The 26283-nt window shown below is 42.9% G+C and overlaps 1 protein-coding gene across 3 annotated transcripts in view; it reads right to left on the bottom strand.

Annotated features, from left to right (window-relative positions):
• The window catches only part of AOAH (acyloxyacyl hydrolase), a 231926-nt gene that overhangs the window by 32263 nt on the left and 173380 nt on the right, over positions 1-26283 (bottom strand). For 2 of the 3 annotated variants that reach the window (XM_060195860.1, XM_060195861.1), the window contains exons 15-17: positions 8951-8987; positions 6974-7048; positions 862-1037 (exon numbers count right to left, since the gene is read on the bottom strand). In XM_060195860.1, the coding sequence (XP_060051843.1) occupies positions 862-1037; positions 6974-7048; positions 8951-8987 (288 nt within the window). The remainder of the gene's footprint in view (positions 1-861; positions 1038-6973; positions 7049-8950; positions 8988-26283) is intronic. The other variant, XM_060195862.1, reaches the window with a different exon arrangement.

Below are 26283 nucleotides of genomic sequence, written 5' to 3'. Positions count from 1 at the left end.
CTGGTTTCTGTTCAGGCTTCACTCACACTCCTCGATTCCACTTTCTATTAAATGTGTTTCCTGACATACACACACATATACTTTAAACTTTATCTGATAAAACAGAGAGATATTGAGAGAGAAGGAGAGAGAGACAGAGAGAGAGAGACACTTGCAACAGTGCTTCACTACTTGTGAAGCTTCCCCCCTGCAGGTGGGGACTGGGGACTTAAACCTGGGACCCTGTGCATGGCAATACCTGCATTTAACAAGGTGCACCATCACCCAGCCCCCTTCTGACATTTTCTTACCTTTCAATCCGTCCTGATACTTTAATAAAAACATACGTTTCTTTTGGGTTTGGGTATGGCTCTGACTACCTTTAGATATTGACCTCTAGCTCCTGCACCTGGAGCTCTTCTTCTCCAAAGTACCATGAAGGCATTTTAATATTTATTTATTTATTTATTCCCTTTTGTTGCCCTTGCTGTTTTATTGTTGTAGTTATTATTGTTGTTGTTATTGATGTCATTGTTGTTGGATAGGACAGAGAGAAATGGAGAGAGGAGAGGAAGACAGAGAGGGGGAGAGAAAGACAGACACCTGCAGACCTGCTTCACTGCCTGTGAAGTGACTCCCCTGTAGGTGGGGAGCCAGGGTTCGAACCGGGATCCTTCTGCCAGTCTTTGCACTTTGCACCACGTGTGCTTAAACCACTGCGCTATTGCCTGACTCCCCATGAAGGCATTTTAAGTATATCCTAGTTGACTATAAATGAACACACACACACACACACACACACACACACACACACACACACACACACTCTATTGAAGTATGCACCACCATTGCTGAAGAGTAAAAGTATCTTTAAACTGTTACCGAGCGGATGATATCTGCTGTACAAATTATCCCAGAGGAAGGTTCCATCAGGCAGGCCATATAAAATGACATGGCTGCCGTTTGGCAGCTGGGAGTCTAGATGCTTCAGTGTCTGCATGACCTTGGAGTATAGTTTCTCAGGAGTGGTCATTTCTGAGAGTGGATCAATATTCCTGCTGGTGAAAAGCACAGAAACTATGTCAGTAGAGTGTAATGACAGATGTAGACAAATATAAAATATCCCTCTGGGGGACGAGCATATTATAATGCGCAAAGAAGCAGGTTCCAGGAGGTCTCTGCCTGCAAGGAGGCTGCTTCAAAACTGGGAAGTTAGGCCACCAGGTTCCCGATGCTACCATGATGTCAACCACACATCCCTGGGCAGATGACCCCACCAATGTGTCATGGAGCCCTGCTTCCCCAGAGCACTTCCCCACTAGGGAAAGAGAGAGACAGGCTGGAAGTATGGATCAACCTGTCAACACCCATGTTCAGCGGGGAAGCAATGACAGAAGCCAGACCTTCTACCTTCTGCATCCCATAATGACCTTGGGTCCATACTCCCAGAGGGTTAAAGAATAGGAAAGCTATCAGGGGAGGGGATGGGATATGGAGTTCTGGTGGTGGGAATTGTGTGGAGTTGTACCTCTCTTATACTATGGCTTTCAAGTGTTTCCATTTTATAAATAAGATTTTTTTTAAAAAGAGCTTCTCTAGTCATCTCTATCAGGAATAACACAATAGACCCCTTTGTGGGCCCCCCATAGGACCTTGCCCTCAACTTGAATCAACAATGGTAGAGAATGTTCCATCCTCCAAAGGGAGGCTGGACAACACACTCTATGCTACACCTGAGGAAGACGGGTCGATATTAGGGTAGCTTGGAACGTTCCTACTCATGACCACAGAATGTGAGCTCAGATCTACAAGGATGCAGAGGTCACATCACTCCTAAACTGAATATGGGCCCCAGATCACATCAAATTGATGGGGTTTACAGCCAACGATATTTATACACCGTTTCCATATTTCAGAGCTATTCTCTTCCCTAATTCAGCTTTCTGTTCCTTTTTCTAGCTATGAAATCATCTCCCCAGACAATAACATGGATCCACCTGCATATCAGATGTCAGGCTCAAGGAACATTGTTGTGGTTAATATTATTGTTGTTGGATAGGGCAGAGGAAAATCATGAGAAGAGGGGAAGAGAGAAAGAGACACCTGCAGACCTGCTTCACCACTCGTGAAGCAACCCCTTGTTGGTATGCTTCTAAGACTCCTTCTGTTTCATTGGTTTAATCCTCCCTGCTTAACACTGTATTCTATTTACATAACCACTGTTAACTAAGGACCGCCCTGCCACCAGGGCATTGGTTTAATCCTCATTGTTTTGCACGCTTTTTCCTCCTCCCCACCCCCTATCCTACGCACATCCTCTTCGGACCTGACTCTTCCGCCTCAGGATATATAAGGACAGGATTGTGATTAGAGATAGCTTAGATTGCATGTGTTCCACATGAATAAAGACTGACCTGCGTACCACTCAGCCATGAGTCCCTGGTCGTCTCTCTCTCCTGCCCACAAAGCTAGCCTGGCAAACCCCCCCCATAGGTGGTGAACTGGGGGCTCAAACCGAGATCCTTATGCCGGTCCTTGCACTTTGCACCATGTATGCTTAACCTGCTGTGCTACTGCCAACCCCCAGTGATGAGAATTTGTATTTACGAAAGGGCAGCCCACAAATTAAGCAAACAAAACCCCAAAAAGATTCGTTACTAAGTGAAATACAAAGGCATAACTTGGTGTTGCAAACGGAACTTTCTCTAGTCATTTAAAAAAAATATTTATTTCCTTTTGTTGCCCTTGTTGTTTTATTGTTGTAGTTATTATTGTTGTTGTTGCTTATGTCATTGTTTTTGGATAGGACAGAGAGAAATGGAGAGAGGAGGGAAGACAAAGAGGGAGAAAGACAGACACCTGCCGACCTGCTTCACCGCCTGTGAAGTGACTCCCCTGGGGTTCGAACCGGGATCCTTACATTGGTCCTTGTGCTTTGCGCCATGTGCGCTTAACCCGCTGCCTGTGCTACTGCCTGACTCCTTCTCCGGTCATTTTTTGTTGTGTTGTGTTCAGCTACATAATATACGTATGTACATTGTCAAGGGAATCTTTAATGTGCAGAACAAAATTAACCCATTCTTACTTCAGGGAGAGAGCAAAGAGGTTAAGTGGCAGGGGGTGGGTCAGCCCTTCTAGATAGCGTGCAAGTTGCCTTTCACTCTGTTCTTGAAGATTTCTCAGTGTCATTTTGATCCACATACTTTTCCTCCTTTGCAGATTTTTTTTTTTTTTGCCTCCAGGCTTAATGCTAGGGCTCTGTGCCTACATCATTCTACTGCTCCTTGAGGGCTCTTGTCTGTATTCTGTTATACAAAAGGTTACACACTGTGGACTGACCTGCCAACATCCATGTCCAGTGGAGAAGCAATTACAGAAGCCAGACCTGCCCCCCACCTTCTGCACTCCATAAAGAATTTTGGTCCATATTCCCAGAGGGATAAAAAATAGGGAAGCTTCCCATGGAGGGGAGGGGACATGGAACTCTAGTGGTGGGGACGGTATGAATTGTGCACCTGTTATCTCACAGTCTTGTTAACCATTATTAAATCACTAATAACTTTTTTTTTAAAGAATTTTTTTAAAAGGTTACAGAAAGAGAGGGAGAGACACCACTATCCGTGAAGCTTCCCTGGTGTAGGTGCCCTCACGTGGTGGTCATGGGCTCAAACCAGGTCCTCCTGGTTGGTAAAGTGTGTGTGAGCTATCTTCAGGTCTTCCTCTGCTGGTTTCACAGAGGACTTAGCAGTAGTATTTTGGAGACCAAAGAGTCTCAGTGGTTTGGTAAATATCTAGGTTTTCAAAGATATCAGCCAAAAGCTGTATCCACTGCCTTGAATATGTTTAACCCCTTTCACTAGGTTTCTGAAGCCTTGCTAGGTTCACTTTGCTGCCCTAACTTTACCTGCTCCCTCCACTACCCTCTGTACACACAGCCCAGATCATGTGTGTCCTTGGGATGGAGAGCTGAGAAGTCAGAATGCTGAGTTCCCAAGGTGAAATTTTAAGAACAGCCAGGAGGATGTGCTACTCCCACCAGAGTGAATAACAAAGGAGAAATCAGTTGAGTGTGGTGTCAGGAACACATGGCAGGGCTGAGAACCGGTAAGAGTCTGTCCTCTGGGCAGCTCTGAAGCTGTCCGGTCCTAATGAATTGTGTTCGATCATGCAAAATAAGCTCCGTGAGTTGGGTTCAGGGCTGGTCTATTCACTTCATTACTCTCCTCCTTGACCACAGGGCACTGGCCATTCCTTTGCCCGTTTCCGTGCATTGACAGAGGAAACTAGGAGAGCAAATTCCTTCAAATATCAGGAGTTAAGGCCCAGACCATTCTCTGCTGGTTTTTTTCTTCTACCATGTTTTTTAAAAATTTATTTATTTTCCCTTTTGTTGCCCTTTTAAAAAAATTGTTGTTGTAGTTAATGTCGTTAGATAGGACAGAGAGAAATGGAAAGAGGAGGGGAAGACAGAGAGGGGGAGAGAAAGATAGACACCTGCAGACCTGCTTCACCACCTGTGAAGCCACTCCCTTGCAGGTGGGGAGCTGGGGGCTTGAACTGGGATTCTTATGCTGGTCCTTGCGCTTTGCGCCACATGCACTTAACCTGTTGCACTACCGCCCGACTCCCCTCTTCTACCATTTGATTGACTAAAATGGCCTGTTTCCCAGCAGTCCAGGCTCACTGATCTGCTAGCAGCCTGACTAGCTTCCTCTTAACATCATGCTGATCAGCCACCAGGTTGCAGCTGAAGCTGTGGCAGAGCAGGAAAAGATGCTGAGGGGATGGGGGACACAGCACCCGGGCAGGTGGCACTGGCTTTCCTGATTATGTGGAGAGAATACACAGCATAGACTTTTCCTTTCAGGGCAGCCAGGGCCTGGTGCAGTTGAGATTTAAAAAAAAAAAATTTTTATTATTGGATAGAGATAGAAATTGAGGAGGGGATAGAGAGGGACAGAGACAGAGAGACACCTGCAGCTCTGCTTCACCATTTTTGAAGCTGTCCCCCTATAGGTGGGGGCCAGGGGCTTGAGCCTGGATCCTTGTGCACTGTAATATGTGTGTTTAAGCAGGTGTGCCACTGCCTTGTCACCACATTTGAGATTTTACTTCTCTGGGTCACTTTTACACACACACACACACACACACACACACACACACACACACACACACACACTTCTAGGCCTTTTATTAAAAATGCAGCCATACTAGTTTATTTACTAGTGTTGGTTGTTTTTGTTATCTGATCCCATGTCCAATAATCATAATATTTGTTTGTGGTTTTTAAGGGTGTCATTTTGGATGTTGAGCAAGGATTAAAGACTTAAAGAGTCTTACGGCCATTTCTCATCGCTGGCCCTGTTGCACAAGGTTCTGCTCACTCATACTGACTCTTTTTTCAGGACTTTTTTTTCCTTTTATAACTGATACCTTTTGAGGACAATGAGAGGAAAAGTTCAAAGAAGATGGGCTAGATTATGTGAACTAGGTAGACTTACAATAAGAAAGCTGTGTTTATCTGTTACTTTCCTTCTTGAATTCTTGAGGTTAAAAGTTATTGTCTAAGGGGCCAGGCAGTTAAGTACACCCATTACAATGTGCTAGGATCAGGGTTCAAGTCCTCTGGTCCCCACTTGCAGGGGGAAAGCTTCACGATGGCATAGTTGAACTGCAGGTGTCTCTTTGTCTCTCTCCCTATCTCTCCCTCCCCTCTCAATTTCTCTCTGTCTCTATTTTATGAATAAAATAAAATAAGACAAAATGTTACTATCTGGTTGTGACTGTCTCTTGGCAAGTAAGTATTCCTTAACCACAGGAATATAGAGACTTGAGAAACAGAGTTGCATGAGCTGGTATCATAAAAAGAAAAGGAAATGTCTAACAAATATCCTCAACTTTGTTCCAGGATGGACTTACTATGCGACTCACTGTTAGCTTGTGCCTTTCATGAAATCATGTTGCCCATCTTGGGTTAACCTCCTCCACCTTGATGTTCTGGCAGATGGGAAGGTAGAATTGCCATCTGTCTTTATTTTTCTAACCCCTCCACAGGACACTGCAAGTGGGCACAGCAGGGACACCGCACCCTGCCAACTCCATTCTTTCACCCAAATGGCTGGCTGCTTCTCTGCCCAGATCCATGGTCGGGGAGAAGCTGGCACAGAGCTTTGGCTGATATCTGCCTGCCCCTTTGGCTCTTTGAAAAATGAAAGGAGGACTGGATGGGCGGGGTTTCTGGCTAAAACGGTTGCATCAGCAAAGTGTAGCTTCAAATATTTTGGTTCTTGTAGTTAAAGCCTCTTTCTTTTTTCTTTTTTCCTGTTCTTTTCTTCCTTCCTTTCTCATTTCTTCCTCTTTCTTCTCTCCCTTCCTCCCTCCCTCTTCCCCTCCCTCCCTCCCTCCCTCCCTCCCTCCCTTCCTTCCTCCCTCCCTTCCTTCCTTCCTTCCTTCCTTCCTTCCTTCCTTCCTTCCTTCCTTCCTTTCCTTTTGCCTCCAGGGTTATCTTTGGGGTTCAGTGCCCTGCTCCTGGTGGTCTTTTTATTTTTTTTCTCATTTTACTGGACAGGACAGAGAGAAATTCAGAGGGGGGGAGATAAAAAGAGAGAAAGAGAAACACCTGCAGACTTGCTTCACTGCTTGATGAAGCATCCCCCCTTGCAGGTGGGGAGCAGGCGCTCGAACCCGGATCCTTGCACTTAGTACTATATGCACTCACTAGGGTGCGTCCTGCCTGGCCCTGCATATATTTGTGTGTGTGATATGACCTAGACCAGATCACAGCACACCTATTTGTTGCAGCATCACAGCAGAGAAATAGTGAATGGGATGTTTTGAGATTTTTAATTCTGTGTTTGTTTAATTGGTTTCACACATGTCCCACAAATTTAGGGTTGGTTTCTAAGACGGATTCAATTTAATAGCAGGCTACTTTAACAGAGCAAGATGAAACAGAGTCAATGAATTTACAAAAATGTCCTCCTCAGGAACTCACCTAGAGCAGACATCATTCCCAACCATGGCGTATATGACAATGGCTGGCTGGTCCAAGAGTTGGTTCCTTGACAAACTGAGAAGGCAAAGAGGGAGTCAGACCACCAGACATTTGCAATCCTGACTTTTAGACCAGTTTCACAGGCTGGACCTGTGAAGTAATCTTTGTACGACCACCTTCTTGGTACACATTTCACCTATTTTCTATCACTTAAGCATTACCCATTCTAGTCTTCTTTTTATTTATTTATTTAATTTTTTTTTGCATTATCTTTATTTATTTACTGGGTAGAGACAGAAATCCTCTCTAAGGGGGTGATAGAGAGGGAGAGAGAGACACCTGCAGCACTGCTTCACCACTTGTAAAGCTTTCCCTCTGCAGGTGGGGACCAGGGGCTCAAACCTGGGCCCTTTATCACTATAACTTGTGTGCTCAACCAGGTGCGCCACCACCCATTCTAGTCTTCTTAGGGTGATTTTTAAGCCATATTCCTATTAGAGAAAAGTTACATATATTGCCAGAATTGAGTGTTGCCTGGAGTTCTCAGTAGCAGATAGACTGTAACCTTCCTCACAGCATTTGCCATCAACAAATGAGTTACAAGGTGAGTTACTAGGCTACTTACGTTTAGTTGAGAAGGAATTCCTGACAGCTGTGGACCTGGTGTAAACTCTTAAATGGTAAAGGTTTCTAGTTGACACCTAGAACTGTTTCATTTTTTTTGTTGTTGCCTCCAGGGTTATTGCTGGGGCTCAGTGCCTGCACTACGAATCCACTGCTCCTGGAAGCCATTTTTTCCCCATTTTGTTGCCCTTGCTGCTACCCTTGTTGTTGTTATTATTGTCATTGCTGTTGTTGTTGTTGTTGGATAGGACAGAGAAATGGAGAAAGGAGGGGGAGACAAAGAGGGGGAGAGAAAGACAGACACCTGCAGACCTGCTTCACCGCCTGTGAAGCGACTCCCCTGCAGGTGGGGAGCTGGGACTTGAACCTGGATGCTTATGCCATCCTTGTGCTTCAAGCCATGTGAGTTTAACCTGCTATGCTACTGCCCGGCCCCCGGTTTCTAATTTTTAAGCCCCAAATTGGCACAGATTTTTTCTTCATCAAGGAAGAATATGAAATAATCTTTTTGGGGTGGTCATTTCCCTCTATTCAGTGGTTCAAGAAGTGGCAGCATCACAGTATTCAGTTAGTTCTGAATAGGCCATATGTATTCAGTGTAAGTGCTTATGCGTTAACACTAGAGAACCTCAGTTTTTTCAGATGTACAATTCTTTTATTAGTGACTTAATACTGATTTAATTCTGCACCATCTCCTCCACTGGAAACTACAGTAGCAGTTCTCTCAAGGTTACAGATATAGGTCGACTATTATTTCTGTAACTAACTATATTTATCTATATTTGTCCCCCTCCCCTTTTTTTTCCTATGGTCCTGCCTTCTCTTCTTTTCTAAGTCACACCTACACCTGTTACTACTTCTGAATGTACTTCCTCTTTTTCCTCTTCTTTCTCTAGGTCCTGATGGAATTAGAGATCAGAATGCTCTGGTTATCTTCTCCTAACATGTTCCTCCCTTAGGAGTATGGGGCAGAGTAAATGCTTTCTGGGGTGCAGAAGGTGGGAGTTCTGGCTTCTGTATTTGCTTCTCCACTGGATATGGGCATTAGTAGGTTGATCCATATCCCCAACCTGGAGTAACCCAATTTAAAAACAAATTCTTTGTAAACATTCTTTTATTATCTTTATTTATTTATTGGCTAGAGACAGCCAGAAATGGAGAGGGAAGGGGGTGATAGAGAGGAAGAGAGACAGAGAGACACCTGCAGCCCTGCTTCACCACGTGTGACGCTTCCCCCCTGCAGATGGGGAGGACTGGGGGCTCAAACCTTGCACACGATAGTGTGTGCACTTCAGCAGGTGTGCCACCACCCAGCCCCTTAAAAACAAATTCTTATATCCCTTTTCTACTTACCTTTTTATAAATTTCTCTAGGTTTTGAGAAGATGCACCTGAATAATTTAAAATTAGGAAAATACCTGAAGTTAGTTCATTATCATTATGAAAGTTTGACTGACTGAAACCATGGAGAAAGCATTGTTGTATAGTCAGAACTTATATTGAATTAATAATGGCTTACAAATCATAAAATTTCAAGGGTGTAATTTCATACCAACATGTGTACGCATGAACACACAACTGAACACACCAGCAAAGTCTCTGTGGGCCTCTCCCCTTCCTCTCTCATAAGCACTTTAGTTTTCACAGAGTCTATGGAAAAGGTTTTTTTTTTTTTTTTTTTTGCAAGTCTGTTTGCTTTAGTTATTCATATTCCATTTAAATGACTTGCCCATAGATACAAAACTAGCAATATGGAGAACTGCCATGCAAATCCAGTTCTTGCGTTTGAAACACTAAGGCTTAATTTTTTAAAAGAGATATTTGTTTATTTTTATCAGAACATTGCTCAGCTCTGGCTTATGGTGGTGCAGGGACATCGGAGCCTCAGGCCGAAGAGTCTTCTTGCATAATCACTATGCTATCTACCCCCACCTCGGAAGCTTGATTCTCTGTGTGATGTTGTTCTTCTAAACTAAGAGCTCAAACAGTGAATGTCATTAACTTTACTGCTTTTAAAAATAAATTCTTGGAGCCTGGGCTACAGTGAAAAGTGAGTAGTCCTCAGGTGGGTGGAGCAACTCAAGAGGCATGAAAGATTCTCTAGAAACTTCTAGATTTGGGATTTTGATAGCAGGCACAATTTACAGCAGCACCCAGTGAGTCTTCTAGATCCACACTGGAGACAGGATAACACAGCCATGCAGGGAAGCTGTCCCAGGAGTCACTGAAACATGCGATTTCTTATTTACAACCAGATGCAGGCTGCATGAGTGGCACAGCTGGGTTCTTTTAGCTGATTTACTAAAGTTAGTGCATTAAAGGAACACTACTGATTTGCTCCCTTTTACATACAACATTTAAGACTACTGTTTTAACCTTTAGTACAGTGGCACTAAGGACATTTAAATTGTACAATCACTACCACTATCCATCTCAGAATTTTGCCTCCAGGGTTATTGCTGGGGCTTGGTGCCTGCACCACGAATCCACTGCTCCTGGAGGCTTTTTTTTTTTTTTTTTTTTTTTCCATTTTGTTGCCCTTGTTGTTTTGTCATTGTGTCATTGTTGTGGTTATTATTGTTGTTGTTGATGTTGCTGTTGTTGGATAGGACAAAGAGAAATCGAGAAAGGAGGGGAAGACAGAGAAGGGAAGAGAAAGATAGACACCTGCAGACCTGATTCACCACTTATGAAGCGATCCCCCTGCAGGTGGGGAGCCGGGGGCTGGAACTGGGATTCTTATGCAGGTCTTTGCACTTAACTGGTTGTGCTAACGCCCAACAACTCCCCCCCACTTTTTTTTTTTTTTTTTACCAGAGCACTGCTCAGCTCTTGCATATGGTTGTGTGGGGGACTTTGGAGCCTCAGACAGGAGAGTCTCTTTGCATAACCATTATGCTATCTATCCCCACCCCTGCCCTCTATCTCAGAACTTTCGACTCACCTCAAATGAGAGCTCTGTTAAAGCCCATTAAAGAGCATCTCCCAGTTAAACTCCTGCCCTAGCCCCTGAGGGACACCGCGAGTTACTCACGCAGGTGGAAACAGGAAAAATGTGTCTTTTATTGTCTGCTTTATTTCACTTGACCGGACATTTTCAAAATTTATCCATTTGTAGTGTGCATCAAGAATACCCTTCCTTTTATAGTTTAGATAACATTCCAGTGTATGTCTATCTCATTATGTCTATCCACGAGCCCAATGATGGAAAGTTGCTTGTTAATAATTTTGTTATGGATAGTGGTGTGTAAATATATATTTAGGTTTGTGCTTTTAATGCCTCTGGGTACATACTCAATTAAAATTGGTGGACCATATAGTAATACTATACTATACTTATTTATTTATTTGAGGGACACCCATACTGCCTTTGTTTCCTAAGACAGGATATCATCATTATTATTATTTCTTACCAGAGAACTGCTCAACTCTGGCATATGATAATGCTGGGGATAGAACCTGAGAATTCAGAGGCCTAGGCAAGAAAGTCATTTGTAAAACCTTTATTCTGGCTCCCCAGCCCAGACAGGCTCTTATTAAACATGTACACAACGTTACAAATTAAGAGCAACTGGGGGCCGGGTAGTAGCACAGCGGGCTAAGTGCACGTGGTGCCAAACATAAGGACCGTCATAAGGGTCCTGGTTTGAGCCCCCGGCTCCCCACCTGCAGGGAGGTCACTTCACAAGCGGTGAAGCAGGTTTGCAGGTGTCTGTCTTTCTCTCCCCCCCATCTTCCCTTCCTCTCTTGATTTCTCTCTGTCCTATACAACAACAACGACATCAATAATAACAGTAATAACCACAACAATGATAAAACAAGGACAACAAAAGAGAAAATAAAGAAATAAATACATTTTTTAAAAAAGCCATCAACCTATCACAGCATGTACACATTCAATGACAAACTCGACCAGTTGATCACCTGCCATGTACCCAACATACAACAGGGAATTAACAAGAGGAGTTGAACTCACCCTCTCTACCTGAGGACTGGTGTCCACTGAGGACTGGTAAGAGGCTTAGTGCATGATGACAGAAGGTCTAAGTTGGGGATAAGAGTGTTTTGCAGACACCTGTCACAGGGAGATGAGGAATCATACCCATGGAGGCCAGGGTGGTGGTGCACTCGGTTAAGTGCATGTATTGCCAGGCACAAGGTCCTGGGTTCGAGCCCCCAGTCCCATCTGGCAGGGGGAAAGCTTCATAAGTGGTAATGCAGTGCTGCAGGTGACTCTCTGTCTTTCTCCCCATCTTTACTTCTCCTTCCCCTTAATTTCTCTCTTTTAGCAAATAAAATAAAGTTAAAAATATATTAAAAAACACAAATGTACTATAAATCATTAACCACCCATTACAGTGATTTGATGAAAAAAAAAAAGTGGGACTCGGGCAGTAGTGCAGCAGGTTAAGTGCAGGTGGCATTGGCCAAGTGCATGGACTGGCTTAAGGATCCCGGTTTGAGCCCCCGGCTCCCCACCTGCAGGGGAGTCGCTTCACAGGCAGTGAAGCAGGTCTGCAGGTGTCTGTCTTTCTCTCCCCCTCTCTGTCTTCCCCTCCTCTCTCCATTTCTCTCTGTCCTATCCAGCAACGACAACATCAATAACAACAATAAAACAAGGACAACAAAAGGGAATAAATAAACATTTTTAAAAAGTTAGGATAGGGGACAGAAGAGAAAGAGCAAATCCAACTCCAGTGCTCGAAAAGTAGACAACTGACTGTGACAGAGGTCCGCTGTCTTGCGTATTTTACACTGAGTACTAAGTGCAGGCACTCAACTCAAAGCTATTTCTCGCAGTCCACTGTTTCCTGCTGCTCTCAGGAGGGAGAAGGAGAAGCCGGCAAGCAGCCACTGCTCATGGAACCAGATCAGTTTCCCTACAGTGGCTCACTCATCTGCTGGACTCCTCATTCAGTTCCAGCTCCACAGCTCTTCAATTCCCATTTTCAGCAACATCATATATCAAGAGGTGTTTAATTCTCACCCTTTGATGTTCGTCTTAATGAGAAATGAAAACTCAATGAAAGCTTAAGCCATGTGGGGGGGGTAAAGGGCCAGGTGAGGTCAATAGCTTTCCTCATTATTCATAGAACAGCTGGGAGTGTGAGGTGCAAAGAGGGCGCCCGCAGAGTTTGAGGGAAATGAAAATGAAATCGTGTCCCAGCATGCCAAGTGGGCAGCCCTGTCCAGGTCCCTGCACCACCCACATCCCTTTGCCGTTCAGCTCAAGAATGTCAGGCCTGTGTCCACCAGTTGTGGTGGACTTAGAAATAGCCACCACAATGTTTATCCATGGGGTAGGGAAGGGCATGCTCTTTTTTTTTTTTTTTTTTTTTTTTTTTACCCAAATGTGTATTTTTATTTTCTGGTAAATAGTTATAACAGGAGCCCAGAACTTTTTTTGGTCTGAAGTTACATTTCTTCCATTCTTTCCAGTTCCTTGTGGAAATCTATTTTTTTTAAATATTTATTTTATTTATTTATTCCCTTTTGTTGCCCTTGTTGTTTTATTGTTGTAGTTATTATTGTTGTTGTCATTGTTGGATAGGACAGAGAGAAATGGAGAGAGGAGGGGAAGACAGAGAGGAGAGAAAGATAGACACCTGTAGACCTGCTTCACCGCCTGTGAAGCGACTCCCCTGCAGGTGGGGAGCCGGGGTTTGAACCGGGATCCTTATGCCGGTCCTTGTGCTTTGCGCCACCTGCGCTTAACCCGCTGCGCTACAGCCCGACTCCCGTGGAAATCTATTTTAATAAAACCAAATCGATTATGTCATTTCTACATTGCTTTCTCTATTCCTTTTTCTAGTATGCATCCTTTTGCTGATCCCAGCAATATATTTAATCTTTCCCTACCAATCTCTTTTATCTTTAATCTCGTGGATGTAGACTTCATCTCAGTAGTTGGCTTTTCTGCTGCTTCTGCTGCTATTATCTTTTTTTTTTTTTAAACCAACCAACCAACCAACCAACCAACCAACCAACCAACCAACCAATCAACCAACCAACCAACCAACAAACCAAACAAACCAACCAACCAACCAACCAAACAAAAATCTTTCTGGAGCAGTTAGATTTAGGAGATGTAAACAAGAAATGAAGATGGTTCCCTGCCTGTGGGATGTGGCAAAACAAATACAAATTTAAAGAAATGGCATGACTCTAAGAGACCCAGACTCAACCCCTACAATTCCTAATTTAGAAAGCTAGAAAGGTGGTCCAGGAAGTAGCGCAGTGGATAAGGCATTGAACTCTTAAGCATGAGGATTCGAGTTCAACCCCCTGGCAGCACATATACCGGAGTGATGTCTGGTTCTTTCTCTCTCTCCTCCTATATTTCTCATATCAGTAAATATTTAAAATATAATGGTAATTTATATAAAAAAGAAAGTTAGAAAGCAGCATCTCAGTAATCCACAGCAGATTCTGATTTTTCATTACAGATCATTCTGATTCTTAGACGAGAGTGTTAGAATCATATTCTTTAGTTCTCACACGAGAGCCTATGAAATGGATGATGGTGCCTTTCAGTTTATCAACTACAGATTTACCTGGATAAGCTATGAAAGAGCTTTAGGCAATGAGCTGGAGCAAGGGTTACAAGTTCAGACACTTATGGGGCTTGTTAGGTGAACTGGATGAGTGAGGCTGGTCAGATCAACTACAGATGACTGAATCTAGTTTAGAAAGGGAAGGAGCCACGCAGTCAGACGGCTCTGTGCTAATCAGAGTGGAGGAGCCTGCACTGTCAGGTCGGATTTGACAATGGGAGCTGGAAATCTGCTGAGCAAGGGGTCCATGTACAGCCGGAGGCTTCTGGACTTCATCTGTAGAGCTGTCCTCTCCTGGTTAATGCATGGCAGACTGCCTTCAGACAAGCACTGAAGCACCAGTCCTCTTTGGTTTTGAGCCTGCCAGCCCAGCTTGCAGATCCTGGATTTGTAAGTCTTCACAATCAATCGACTGAATCCCTGATAGTGCTTCTCACTGTCAATCTTGACCTGTCTCTATCTCACACATATTGACAGATGATATCTAGAGAGTTACACATTGGTTCCGCTTCTGTTTCTATGAAGAACTATGGCTTAGAGAGGCATTGTCTCACCTCTCTTGTGACTCTATTTATTCTTTTAAAAATATTAATTTTATTGATTCATTGGCTAGAGACAGAGATAAATTGAGGGGGGGGGAGTTAGAAAGGGAGAGAGGCCCGTAGCACTGCTTCACCACTTGTAATGCTTTCCCTCTGCAGGTGGGGACCAAAGACTTGAACCCAGATCCTTGTGCATTGCAGCATGTGTGTTCAATCAAGTGCACCACCATCCAGCCCCCTATTTATTCTTTTTCTTCCTTCCTTCCTTCCTTCCTTCCTTCCTTTCTTTCTTTCTTTTTTCTTCCTATCTTCCTTCCTTCCTTCCTTTCCCTTTAGGGTTATTACTGGGGTTCAGTGCCTGCACTATTGGATAGGACAGAGAGAAATTGAGAGAGGAGGGGAACGCATCTGAAGACCTGTTTCACCACTTGTGAAGCATCCCTCCTGCAGGTGTGAGGAGAAGTCTCGAATCCGTATCCTCGTGCGGGTTCCTGCTCTTAGTACTATGTGCACTTAACCAGCTGGATTAGTTCAGTTTAGATGGCAAACTCTAACTAGCCTTCTGTGAAGCTGTGATTTGAATGTTGGTTCCAGAGTTCTCCACTAGCTTTTCTCTATAATACTGTCCAGATGCAATACCTGCATTTAATAGAACAGACATGATGGAATCCACTTACTCCACTGCACCTTGAACCAGAATCTCAATGTATTATGAAGAGTGTAAAAAAAATCATGGAGGGGGTTGGGCGGTAGCACAGCTGGTTAAGCGCACATGGCACAAGGCGCAAGGAGTGGTGTAAGGATCCTGGTTCGAGCCCCCGGCTCCCTGCAGGGGGTGTCACTTCACCAGCAGTGAAGCAGGTCTGCAGGTGTTTATCTTTCCTCCTCTCTGTCTTTCCTTTCTCTCTCCATTTCTCTCTGTCCTATCTAACAGCAACAACCACAACAATGATAAAACAACAAGGGCAACAAAAGGAAAAAAATAGCCTCCAGGAGCAGTGGATTGTGGTTCGATCCCCAGCAATAACCCTGGAGGAAAAAAAAAATCATGGAAAGGGGCTTGTTGGTGGCTCACCTTACTGAGCGCACATGTTACAATGTGCAAGTGCCGGGCTAGCTTCGCAGGCAGGAGACTGACGACCAGGGACTCATGGCTGAGCTGTACGCAGTATCTCTTTAATTCATGTGGAACGCAGCACAATCTAAGCCATCTAAACTATATATAATCACAATCCTGTCCTTATATGTATACTGGCCAAGTAGGGTGGAAACAGGATGTGACATAGAGAGGGTGGAGAGAAAAGTGACTGGTGCAAATCAGGGTGTACTAGGAGAGGGGGCGGAGCAAAAAGACATCATGAACCAGTGGGGATTAAACCAATGTCCTGCAGGCAGGGTGGTGCTTAGTTAAGAGTCGTTATGTAAATAGAATGCAGTGTTAAGCAGGGGGGATTAAACCAATGAAACAGAAGGGGTCTTAGAAGCAGACCAACATGCAAGGACCCCAGTTCAATCCCCCCCATTCCCACTTCCAAGGGGAAAGTTTTGTAAGTGGTGAAGCAGAGTTACAGGTGTCTGTCCGTTTCTCTCTCTACCACCCCATTCCCTTTCAATTTCTGGCTGTTTCTATCCAGTAACTTAAGAATAAGTTTAAGGAAAGGGTAGTGTCATAACATTGAGCTAAGACAAATCCAATAATGTTATTTAACTTCCATTTGTTTTAAATAGTGCAGATTTTGCTTATATTTCCATAATTTAAAACATTCTTTGCAGCTTGATTCATATTACACACTAAAATCTTACCATAAAATTCAAATGTACTCTTTAAAGATGTTTGCATGAAATAAGTAGAAATATTCAGACTAATATATTGACCTTGAGCTCAAAACAGTAGGCACGTAATAACTGCTTGTTGTGACAGTTTCTAACTGTGTTTCTATTATCAAGAGTGCTTTCAAATGCACAGGTACGGTTCTGAATTTCTGTGGCAAAATAGATAACTTATTAACCTAACCTGTTTTTAAAAGGAAGCTGATAGCCTGCCCAGTGTGGCTGCAATCTATTTTTCAGTCTCAAAATTTAATACAGTTCCTCTAGTCTCCATCAACCATGCTAAATTATTCTCCCTTCCTCCCCAAAGACACTTTGCCTCTGGGGCCTCTGTGCATTCAGTTGCTACCTCTATGCATTGTAGATTTTCCTCTTCCTCCCTCTATTTCTGGTTCTCCCTTCACAAATATCCTCTCATATGCTCCTTCTTTGTAGAGTCTTTCTTTCTTCTTCTTCTTTTTTTTGTTGTTGTTGATTTTTTTTTTTTTAACTAGATCATTGCTCAGCTCTGGTTTATGGTGGTGCTGGGGATTGAACCTGGGCCTCTTGCTGCCTCAGGCAAGCAAGTCTTTATTATTATTTTTATTTATTGGATAGAGACAGCCAGAAATCTAGAGGGTAGGGGAGATAGACAGGGAGAGAAAGAGAGACACCTGTAGCCCTGCTTCACCACTTGCAAAGCTTTTCCCCCTGCAGGTGGGGTTTGGGGGCTCAAACCCGGGTCCTTGAGCACTGTAAACATGGGCGCTCAACCAGGTGCGCCACCATCTGGCCCCCATAAGGTCTTTCTTTAGCAGTCACATTCAGTGGCTGAAACCTCTCTCTCCTTCAGAGTCATTATATGGAGACCATAATTATTACCTTATTCTCTCTCTTTTCCATTTAGTTGTGATTTTGAAGACAAGGACTTTATCTCATTCATCTATTTCTAACTCCTTTTCCACTGTTGGAAAGGAAAGAATGGGAACAGTGAGTGTGAAATCCAGTTGAAAATGAGAGAAATGGAAATAAAGGAGAACAGAGGCTAAAGGCACAGTCTGGGATGTTCTGGAGATAATAATAATTAAAAACAAAACTAAATAGCAAGTTTATTTCAGTAACCAACACAAGTGACAGTGATTTCCTTTATCTTAAGTCCTGAACAAAAAGGAACTGTGAAAAGAGACGCCCCCCACCCTGGGCATTCAGGAGCCTTTGACATTGACAATTCCATAAAAATATGATATTTTATTCTGAATTTGTCCTCTGCAGGTGTGCATATTTAAGAGCTACAGGGTGAATGTACTGATGCAGTAGAAAAATTGAAAGCTTATATATGTCCACATAGAATCACTGTCAGAAAGAGACATCTCTGTAGCAGCCTGAGTAACAGCTGCATTCTACTCCCCCCAGTCAACTAGGAAAAGCAATGAAAGTCACCTGAAAACTCAACAAAACATGACCAGGATCTCTTCAAAAACTCACCAAGCCGCAGGTGTGTACAAACACGTGTGGCTGGTGGACAGAAAAGGAGTGAGGAAGAGATTCCTGGGACTAAAAGACCATATTTGGGGACAGCTGGCACCAGACTAGGAGTTAGGCAGCTGAGGCTCACCATTTCTGGGTCCAGGTTAAAGAAACTATTAAAAAAAACAAAATCACCTAAGCCACAGGTGAGTACAGACACATGTGGCTTATGGACAGAGGGTGTGAGTGCGTGATTCCCAGAAGTAAAAACCACTGCTCAGAGATGGCGGACACCAAATTAGATACACAACTGACACACTTCCAGGTCTGGATTTTAGCAACAAAAAGACTTTTTTTTTTTTTTTAAAGTCACCTAAAAACTCACCAATTTACAACTCTGACTTCTCGAGTCTCCATTAGTATCACCCCACAGAGGCTGGAACACAGCAGGGAAATCTTATATTGACATCAGGGGTACAGAACCAGCCGGTTGACTCAGGAGCAAATCTTCCCTCCCCCACCAAGATACACTAATAGGGAAATCAAACACCTCAGACAGCACCTCCTGCTGGCACAACAATGAAAGCGACACTAAATGAGGAAACAAATACGCAGACCACACTAACAGAAATCCCAAATGACCAGACAGGCTCAGATCTAGAAAAAAAAAACGACAGAGACAGAGTTCAGAAAACTCATTTTGAAACCAGTTCAAGAAACTAAAGTTAAGATTCAAGAACTCAGTGATCATTTTAGTGAAGAATTATAAAGTACAGAAAAAAAAAATCTAAACAGAACTGCAGGGCCAAAAAGAAACTCTGAATGCAGAGTCCAGATTGGGATAAGAGGTCTCAGAATTAGACTTAATTAGGCGGGGGAGAGAATATCAACATGAGAAGACAACAACCATCACACTCTGTGAATTGAAAACTCTTAGAGAAGAAAGGTCTAGAAAAAAATGAAGTACTTCTCAACAAAATAGCAGATTCCATCAGCAAGATGAACATCAGAGTTATTGGGATCCCTGAGAAAGAAGAAAGAGAGAGAGGAGCAGAGAATATATTCAAAGAAATTTTAACAGAGAAATTTCTATACCTGAGCAATGTTCAGAACACAGACATCCAAGAATGTGAATGCACAGCTCAATTTTTGAATCCGAAAATGACACACACCAAGATACATTATTGTAAAACTATCCAAAAACAGAGACAAAGAAAAAAAAATTTGCAGGCTGTCAGAGAAAGGAAGAAAGTCACATATAAAGGTAGAGGGGTCAGGCTTTCATCAGATTAAAAAGAAAAAAAAAAGATGATAGTGGGTCTTTTAGGACAAAATGGATGGAACTGGAGGTGACCATGCTTAGTGAAATGAGACAAGAGATGAAAGACAGCTACCAGATGATTTCACTCATAGGTGAAACCTAGAGATCTGAGTTACATGAACTTGCCAAAAAATAAAAAAATCCAAACAAAACAGAAGCAAACTAAGTTTTTTCTTTCTTTTTTTTCTTGAGAAACAAGACACATTTTATTAGGACTGTCATTATTCTCACAGGGATGTGACACCAGAGGCAAACAGTATAAGTAGAGGCTCAGAAACCAGCTGAATGAAGCACTATCACCACTACTAACCATCCAGGATGCTGCCCATTCTGCTAAAGACTTAATCACACACGGCCAGGCTAAGTAGCTGCTCCCCCAGTTTCCAGAGACCCTCGTTCATCTGGTCGCGCCAGTGGACAAAGGACCTCCAGTCCGGCAACACAGCGGCTGGTGACCACGTCGTGAGCCTTACCTGCAAACGGCTACTGAGTAAGGAGAGGTGTCGGGCTGACTGTGTGTTGTGTGAATTGTGTGACCTTTCTCTGGCATCTAAAATAAGTAAAGAATTATTGCTTAACTCCGACACGCTCGCCGAGTGAGTCCTTACTCCTATAACTTGCTCGCGACAGTGGAATACTGGGAAATGTTATGCATGTACAAACTACTGTATTTACTGTCGACTGTAAAGCATTAGTCCCCCAATAAAGAAAAAAAGTTCTCACCAGAACCTAGCCATGCAGGAACAGTTTCTCAGACTGTGAGAAATAAATTTCTACCATTTATAAACCGCCTAGTCTACAGTACTTTGCTAAAGCAGTCTGAGCAAATAATAGGTACTAAATATCAACAAAAATCAATAAAATAATAACAATAGCAGCTTCAAACAATTCTCTAGCTAAATTCATCCATCTTACTAATGGATGGTTCCCCAGGTGCTGTCCCTTGACTAATGGTCCTTGGCAGTATTCCTGGATAAAATACTTGATTACCTGCCTAGAGTTTAAAAGGGCATTATCCTATTCTTTCTTCCTTGGAGTAAGACCAGTACAGTGGTGTCTCTGTGCCCAGGGCAATCTCCTTCAACAATTTTTTCACTTGTTAAGAAAGCAAAACCCTGTGGTCCGTGAGGTGGCGCAGTGATAAAGTTTTGGACTCTCAAGCAGGAGGTTCTGAGTTCTATCCCCGGCAGCGCATGTGCCAGAATGATGCCTGGTTCTCTCTCCTCCTATCTTTCTCATTAATAAATAAAATATTAAAAAAAGAAAGCAAAATCCTTTTTGGCAAGTTAAGTCCTGCAGCAGGACAGCTCACTCCCTATTCTGGTTAGAACACTTCCCAGGGGAAGCTTCTTTTCTGATGAATGCCCAGGGCCTTCAGTGCTATTCTGCACAGTGGAGCCTTCTGACTTGTTTTGCACTGAAGTCCTAGTTCTACATTCACTTGAAAAGTTCCTGACCATTTTGACTTGGGAATGGGTTAGAAAACTTAAATGGTAGCATCAGGAACCTGGTGGCTGAAAAAGAGTTAAGATATAAAGCAGAACAGATTGTTGACTGATCATGAACTTAAAGGTAAGAATACTGCAGATGAAGATTTGGAGTCTATGTTTTGGGAAAAGCTAGTAGGTCTATTTTAGGTATATTCCAAGGGGCCCATGACTACTAGTTTTTGCCTGTGCCTGCCATCTGATATGCAGGTGGGCCCAAGTTATTGTCTGGGGAAATGGTGTATAGATGGAAGAAGGACTAGAAAGCTGGAGCAGGGAAGAGAATAGCTTCCAAATATGGGAAACGTGTAAGAATACTGTTAACTGTGAACCCCATTGATTTGATCTGAGGCCCATATTCAGCTACCATAATGCCAACCTGGCTTCCCTGGGCAGATGACCCCATCAATGTGGCCTGGAGCCCCACTTCCCCAGAACCCTGCCCCACTAGGGAAAGAGAGAGGCAGACTGGGAGTATGGACCGACCAGTCAACGCCCATGTTCAGCGGGGAAGCAATTACAGAAGCCAGACCTTCCACCTTCTGCACCCCACAATGACCCTGGGTCCATACTCCCAGAGGGATAAAGAATAGGGAAGCAATCAAGGGATGGGATAGGGAGTTCTGAGGGGTGGGAACTGTGTGGAATTGTACCCCTTTTATCCTATGGTCTTGTCAACATTTCCATTTTATAAATAAAAATTATAAAAATTAAAAAAAAAGAAAAAACTCAAATGGCTACAGGAACCACCAGGCAGCCCGACCCACATGTGAAGGGGACAAAGTGGAAACAGCATGCGACTCCCCTGATCCCAGGACACTGCAGGCAGGTGGCTGTGCTACTTTCTATAATTAACAGAAAGTTAGGCTACTTTTAATGTCAAATCTCCTAATTTGCATATGTCAGCAGCAAACTGAATTAAAAGATAAACACTTAAGTACGGAGCTGCTTGTCTAAAACATTCTGGTTTCAAATTTCAGAATCATTGTGTTTGGATGGAAAGGGAGAACGTCTGGTTTAAATGCTTTATTCTACACAGAGGGAAGTGGAGATGCAAATGGAGTGGGGGGAGACAGGCTGAGGTGACAGAGCCAGCCAGTGTGAGGGCAGGATGTAAACGCATTCTAGGCGTGTCTGAGCATCTATTCTTCCCCTAGGCTCCCTTGGCTATTACTGTGACTAGATAAAGGAATCTGCACAATTCCTTATTTACCTTTGGAATATCATAAATGTGAACACTATTCATAACTAGAATAAAATTGTAGTGAAAATGCCGCACCAACAGACAACCCCAAGGACCAGACAAGACTCAGGTCTAGAGAAAAATGACAGAGCTAGAGTTTAGAAAACTCATTATGAAATCAATTCAAGAACTAAATATTCAAGAATCTCTGATCATTTCACCAAAGAATTACGAAATACAGAAGGAAAAAAAAATCCAAACAGAACTGCAGGGCCTAAAGGTCACTTTGAATGCAGGTCGAGGTTAAGAGGCATTGCAAGTAGGCTTAATCAAGTGGAGGAGAGAATATCAGCCACCGACCCTATGAATTTAAAACCCTCGGTAAGGAAAGGTTTAGGAGAAATGAAGCCCTTCTCAACTAAATGGCAGACTCCAACAGAAAGATGAATATCTGAGTTGTTCAGATGCTTGAGGAAGAAGACAGGCAGAGAAGAGATATACTCCAAGAAATTTAGCATAAAATATTCATACTTTAGTTATGTTCAAAATAGAGAAATCCAAGAAGGTGGACACATCTAAATTTTTGAATCCAAAATGACACACATACCAAGACACATAATTATAAAGCTATCCAAAACCAGGGTCAAGAAAAAAAATATATTGCAGGATGCCAGGGCAGGTAGGACTCTGGGACCTCCTCTCTGCAGTCTAATCATCTCTCCATCTTCCCTTGCCTCAGCTTCTTCGGTCAATTTCAGATCTGTTTTCTCCCTGTTTCCATCACTCTCCAATCCTAGATCTCGTCCACCCTCTTTCCTTCTAGAATAAGTCTGTTCTTCTCTCTGCTCTAGGCACGCAAGGTCAGACCTATCACTCCTCACCCACTGCTTTCACCTTTCTCCTGGTAATGTTCTCGGGAATCCACATATTCAATCCTCGATGCCATGTTTCTACCATCCGATTCTGGAGACCACAGGTTTTACTCTCATGGACACGTGTCTTTCCCCTATCCCTTCTAGTAGAAACAGAGAAAAATAGATAAAGTATAATGGACTAAATACACTACCACCCAGCCCCTTGGACATGTTTCTTTTAATTTTTTTATCTTGAAAATTAGTTTCTTTTTTTTTTATTTAAGAAAGGATTAATTAACGAAATCATAGGGTAGGAGGGGTACAATTCCACACAATTCCCACCACCCAATCTCCATTTCCCACCCCCTCCCCTGATAGCTTTCCCACTCTCCATCCCTCTGGGAGCATGGACCCAGGGTCCTTGTGGGTTGCAGAAGGTAGAAGGTCTGGCTTCTGTAATTGCTTCCCCGCTGAACAAAAATATATGCAAAATATATGCCTGAAAGCAGAAGTGCACTAGAATTTGCAGTGAGTACCTCCCTAACACTTCCTCTCCACTATTCCAAGCTTTGGGTCCATGATTGCTCAACAATTTGTTTGGCTTCGTATGTTAACTCTCTTTTCAGTCACCAGGTTCCAGATGTCATCAGGATGCCGGCCAGGCTTCCCTGGACTGAAGACCCCACCAATGTGTCCTGGAGCTCAGCTTCCCCAGAGACACACCCTACTAGGGAAAGAGAGAGGCAGACTGGGAGTATGGACCGACCAGTCAACGCCCATGTTCAGCGGGGAAGCAATTACAGAAGAAAATTAGTTTCTTAAAAAAAACCTGTGAATGTTGAAAAATGATTGTTTTTAAATGCTGAGTAAATAATAAGACAGGAGATAGATGGAGTCAGCAATGATGAACTTTTTTTTCCTTATTTTATTTTATTTTTTTTTATAGAGCAATGCCACCGGTTGCTTCTGTTCTCCCTGGTCTAAGCTTTTAAGAGAGTCAGTATTTCAAAGACTCGGCCTATGGTCTGTGGATGATGAACTTTTAAGAAATACTGCATTTTATCCATTATACCTTAAATTCCTTGATTCAGTTCAAGGTGCAGTCTATTATTACGTCTGTTGCATAGGAGTGGCCCTATCTTGGTCAATCAGGCAAGGGAGTTTTCATAATTTCCATAAACTCATGGGACATAGTGCAAGGAATTGATTTTGTTGGAAGAGAGACAACTCGCAAGCCTGGGTTTTTTCTCCACAGCTCATATTCAGATTGATTCCTCTTATAGGAAGATGGGGGGAGCCCGTTGAACCTGGCATGTTGTCTAGGCAACCTGGAATGAGATCCAGGACCAACCAACTCTGGACAACTGTGCTCACTGAACCTTGGTCTCTGTTACATAGACAAAAACTGGCCAGAGAAATCAACTGATTTCCCCAAGTCACAACAGCAATTTCAGGGCCTGCACTCAAAACTAGTCTGTGATTTTATGCTGTAGCAAAAGAAGATTTTAAATTTTATTTATTTATTTATTTATTTATTTATTTATTTATTATCGGACAGAGACAGAGAAATTGAGTGGGAAGGGGGAGATAGAAATGGAAAGAGAAGTAAGACACCTGCAGATCTGCTTCATCACTTGTGAGCCCCGGTGGGGACAAGGGGCTTGAACCTGGGTCCTTGTGCACTGTAATGTGTGCGCTTGACCAGGTGCGCCACCACCTGGCCCCCGAAAAAGAAGATTTTTACATAAAGGCGCAAGGAAGGCCAGACCTCTGCTCTCTGTGCCTCACTTTGCATTCTGACAAGTAATGTGATTTGTGAAGTGGCTTCCAAGTCACTGATTTCTCATCCTGCCTCCTGAACTTTCTGGTCCCTTCCCATCTGTGCCATTTGGCATACTAGACGCTGTAAGAGGCTTGTAAACTATCGTCTCTTCTGAGTGCAAAAGGTCTAGCAAGAACTGGAATTAGTATTGCAATTACAGATGACGCTTTGCATTTTCAAAATGTCTTCAAATGTCTTTTGAATTGTCGGCAATAATTCCTACTAGAGATATCCAAAGAAAACCTTGGGTACTTTAAAAACCTCAAGGAGATAATTCTAACTATATATAAATGTTTTAATATTCCACACAACTCTTACTTTTTCTCTCGCTAGTTCTGGAAAATAAGTGTAGCCATAAGTATTCAGGCTATAGAAAGCTGACTTTTCTTACATCTAATAAAAACCTTGGGGAGTAATTGAAATAACTTGGCGTGGGTAGTGAGGTTACAGGCTGCATAATATCAGAAGAAAATCTATAGTGAAGGCAGGCAACAGAAAATAAGAAGAGGCTCTGGACAAAAAAAGCCAGAGCATTAAATAACTATAACTATAAGGAACTAAGAACAAAACAGCCTTTCAGTTACATCCTTAGAGATGTAGTCAAGAAGTTTACTAGACAAATTATACAGATTACACATTTCTAAGGATTGCACATTTCAAGAAAGGAAGGAAATAATCTCTCTTCTAGCTCCTGGCATCTATTCATTAGACAAGGAAAAAAAAACCTGTCAGAAAGCGTCAGGTTTCGATCAAAATTTGACATGCAAGCTTTTTTTTTTTTTTTCTTCCTGATTGGTCTCTCCTCCCATCTCCTGAGCCCCTTTTCATCTTCACAATATGAATTTTAAGGTTCTGCTGTCAAGACTGCATACCATGAAGGGAGAGACGTCTGCTACAGATTGTACTGAGTACTTTTTCGAGTACTTCACTTTTTTTTTTTTTCAATTTCTACAATAGATCACTGCATTCATTGTGGGTTGAAAAATGATGTTGATTTGACATGTCTGGGCCTTGTGAGAAAGACAAATGCTGGTGGTGTCAAAGAGACAGAGGAATCTTACTGCTTCTTCCCTGCCCTAACCTGACAGGTACCTCAGGCAAGCCTTGTGCCTGCATCACATTCACTTTTACCCAAAGGTTTATTAAAAAAGAAGGAGAGAAAGAACCGGTCATCACTCTGGTACCTGTGCTGCGGGGGATCGAACTCAGGACCTCATGCTTGAGAGTCTAGTGCCTTAGCCACCGCGCCACCTCCCGGACCACAAGTACAGCAAATTTTATAAACTATTTTAAAAGACAGTACAAAGTCAAATATACTATCCACCTTTATATTCTGCTCTTTTTTTGTGGCAGGGTTTTGTCTTTCTACCTAATTTAAAAGAATGTTTAATACCCATTTTCTAGAACGGCACAATAGGCAACAAAAGTGCTTTTGCTCTTTGTTGTTTCTATTTTTTCTTTATTTTAAAATTTGTTATTATCTTTATTTATTGGACAGAGACAGTCAGAAATTGAGAGGGAAGGGGGGATAGGGAATAAGACAGAGAGACACCTGCATCCGTGCTTCACCACTCACAAAGGTTTCCCCCTGCAGGTGGGGACCAGGGGGGCTAAAATCTGGGTCCTAGTGCATTGTAACATGTGCATT

This window comes from Erinaceus europaeus, chromosome 8 (assembly GCF_950295315.1).
Source record: "Erinaceus europaeus chromosome 8, mEriEur2.1, whole genome shotgun sequence".
Classification (NCBI taxonomy): Eukaryota; Metazoa; Chordata; class Mammalia; order Eulipotyphla; family Erinaceidae; genus Erinaceus; species Erinaceus europaeus.
Note: the sequence above shows the minus strand (reverse complement) of the source record. Positions and strands in the feature narration are given on the sequence as shown.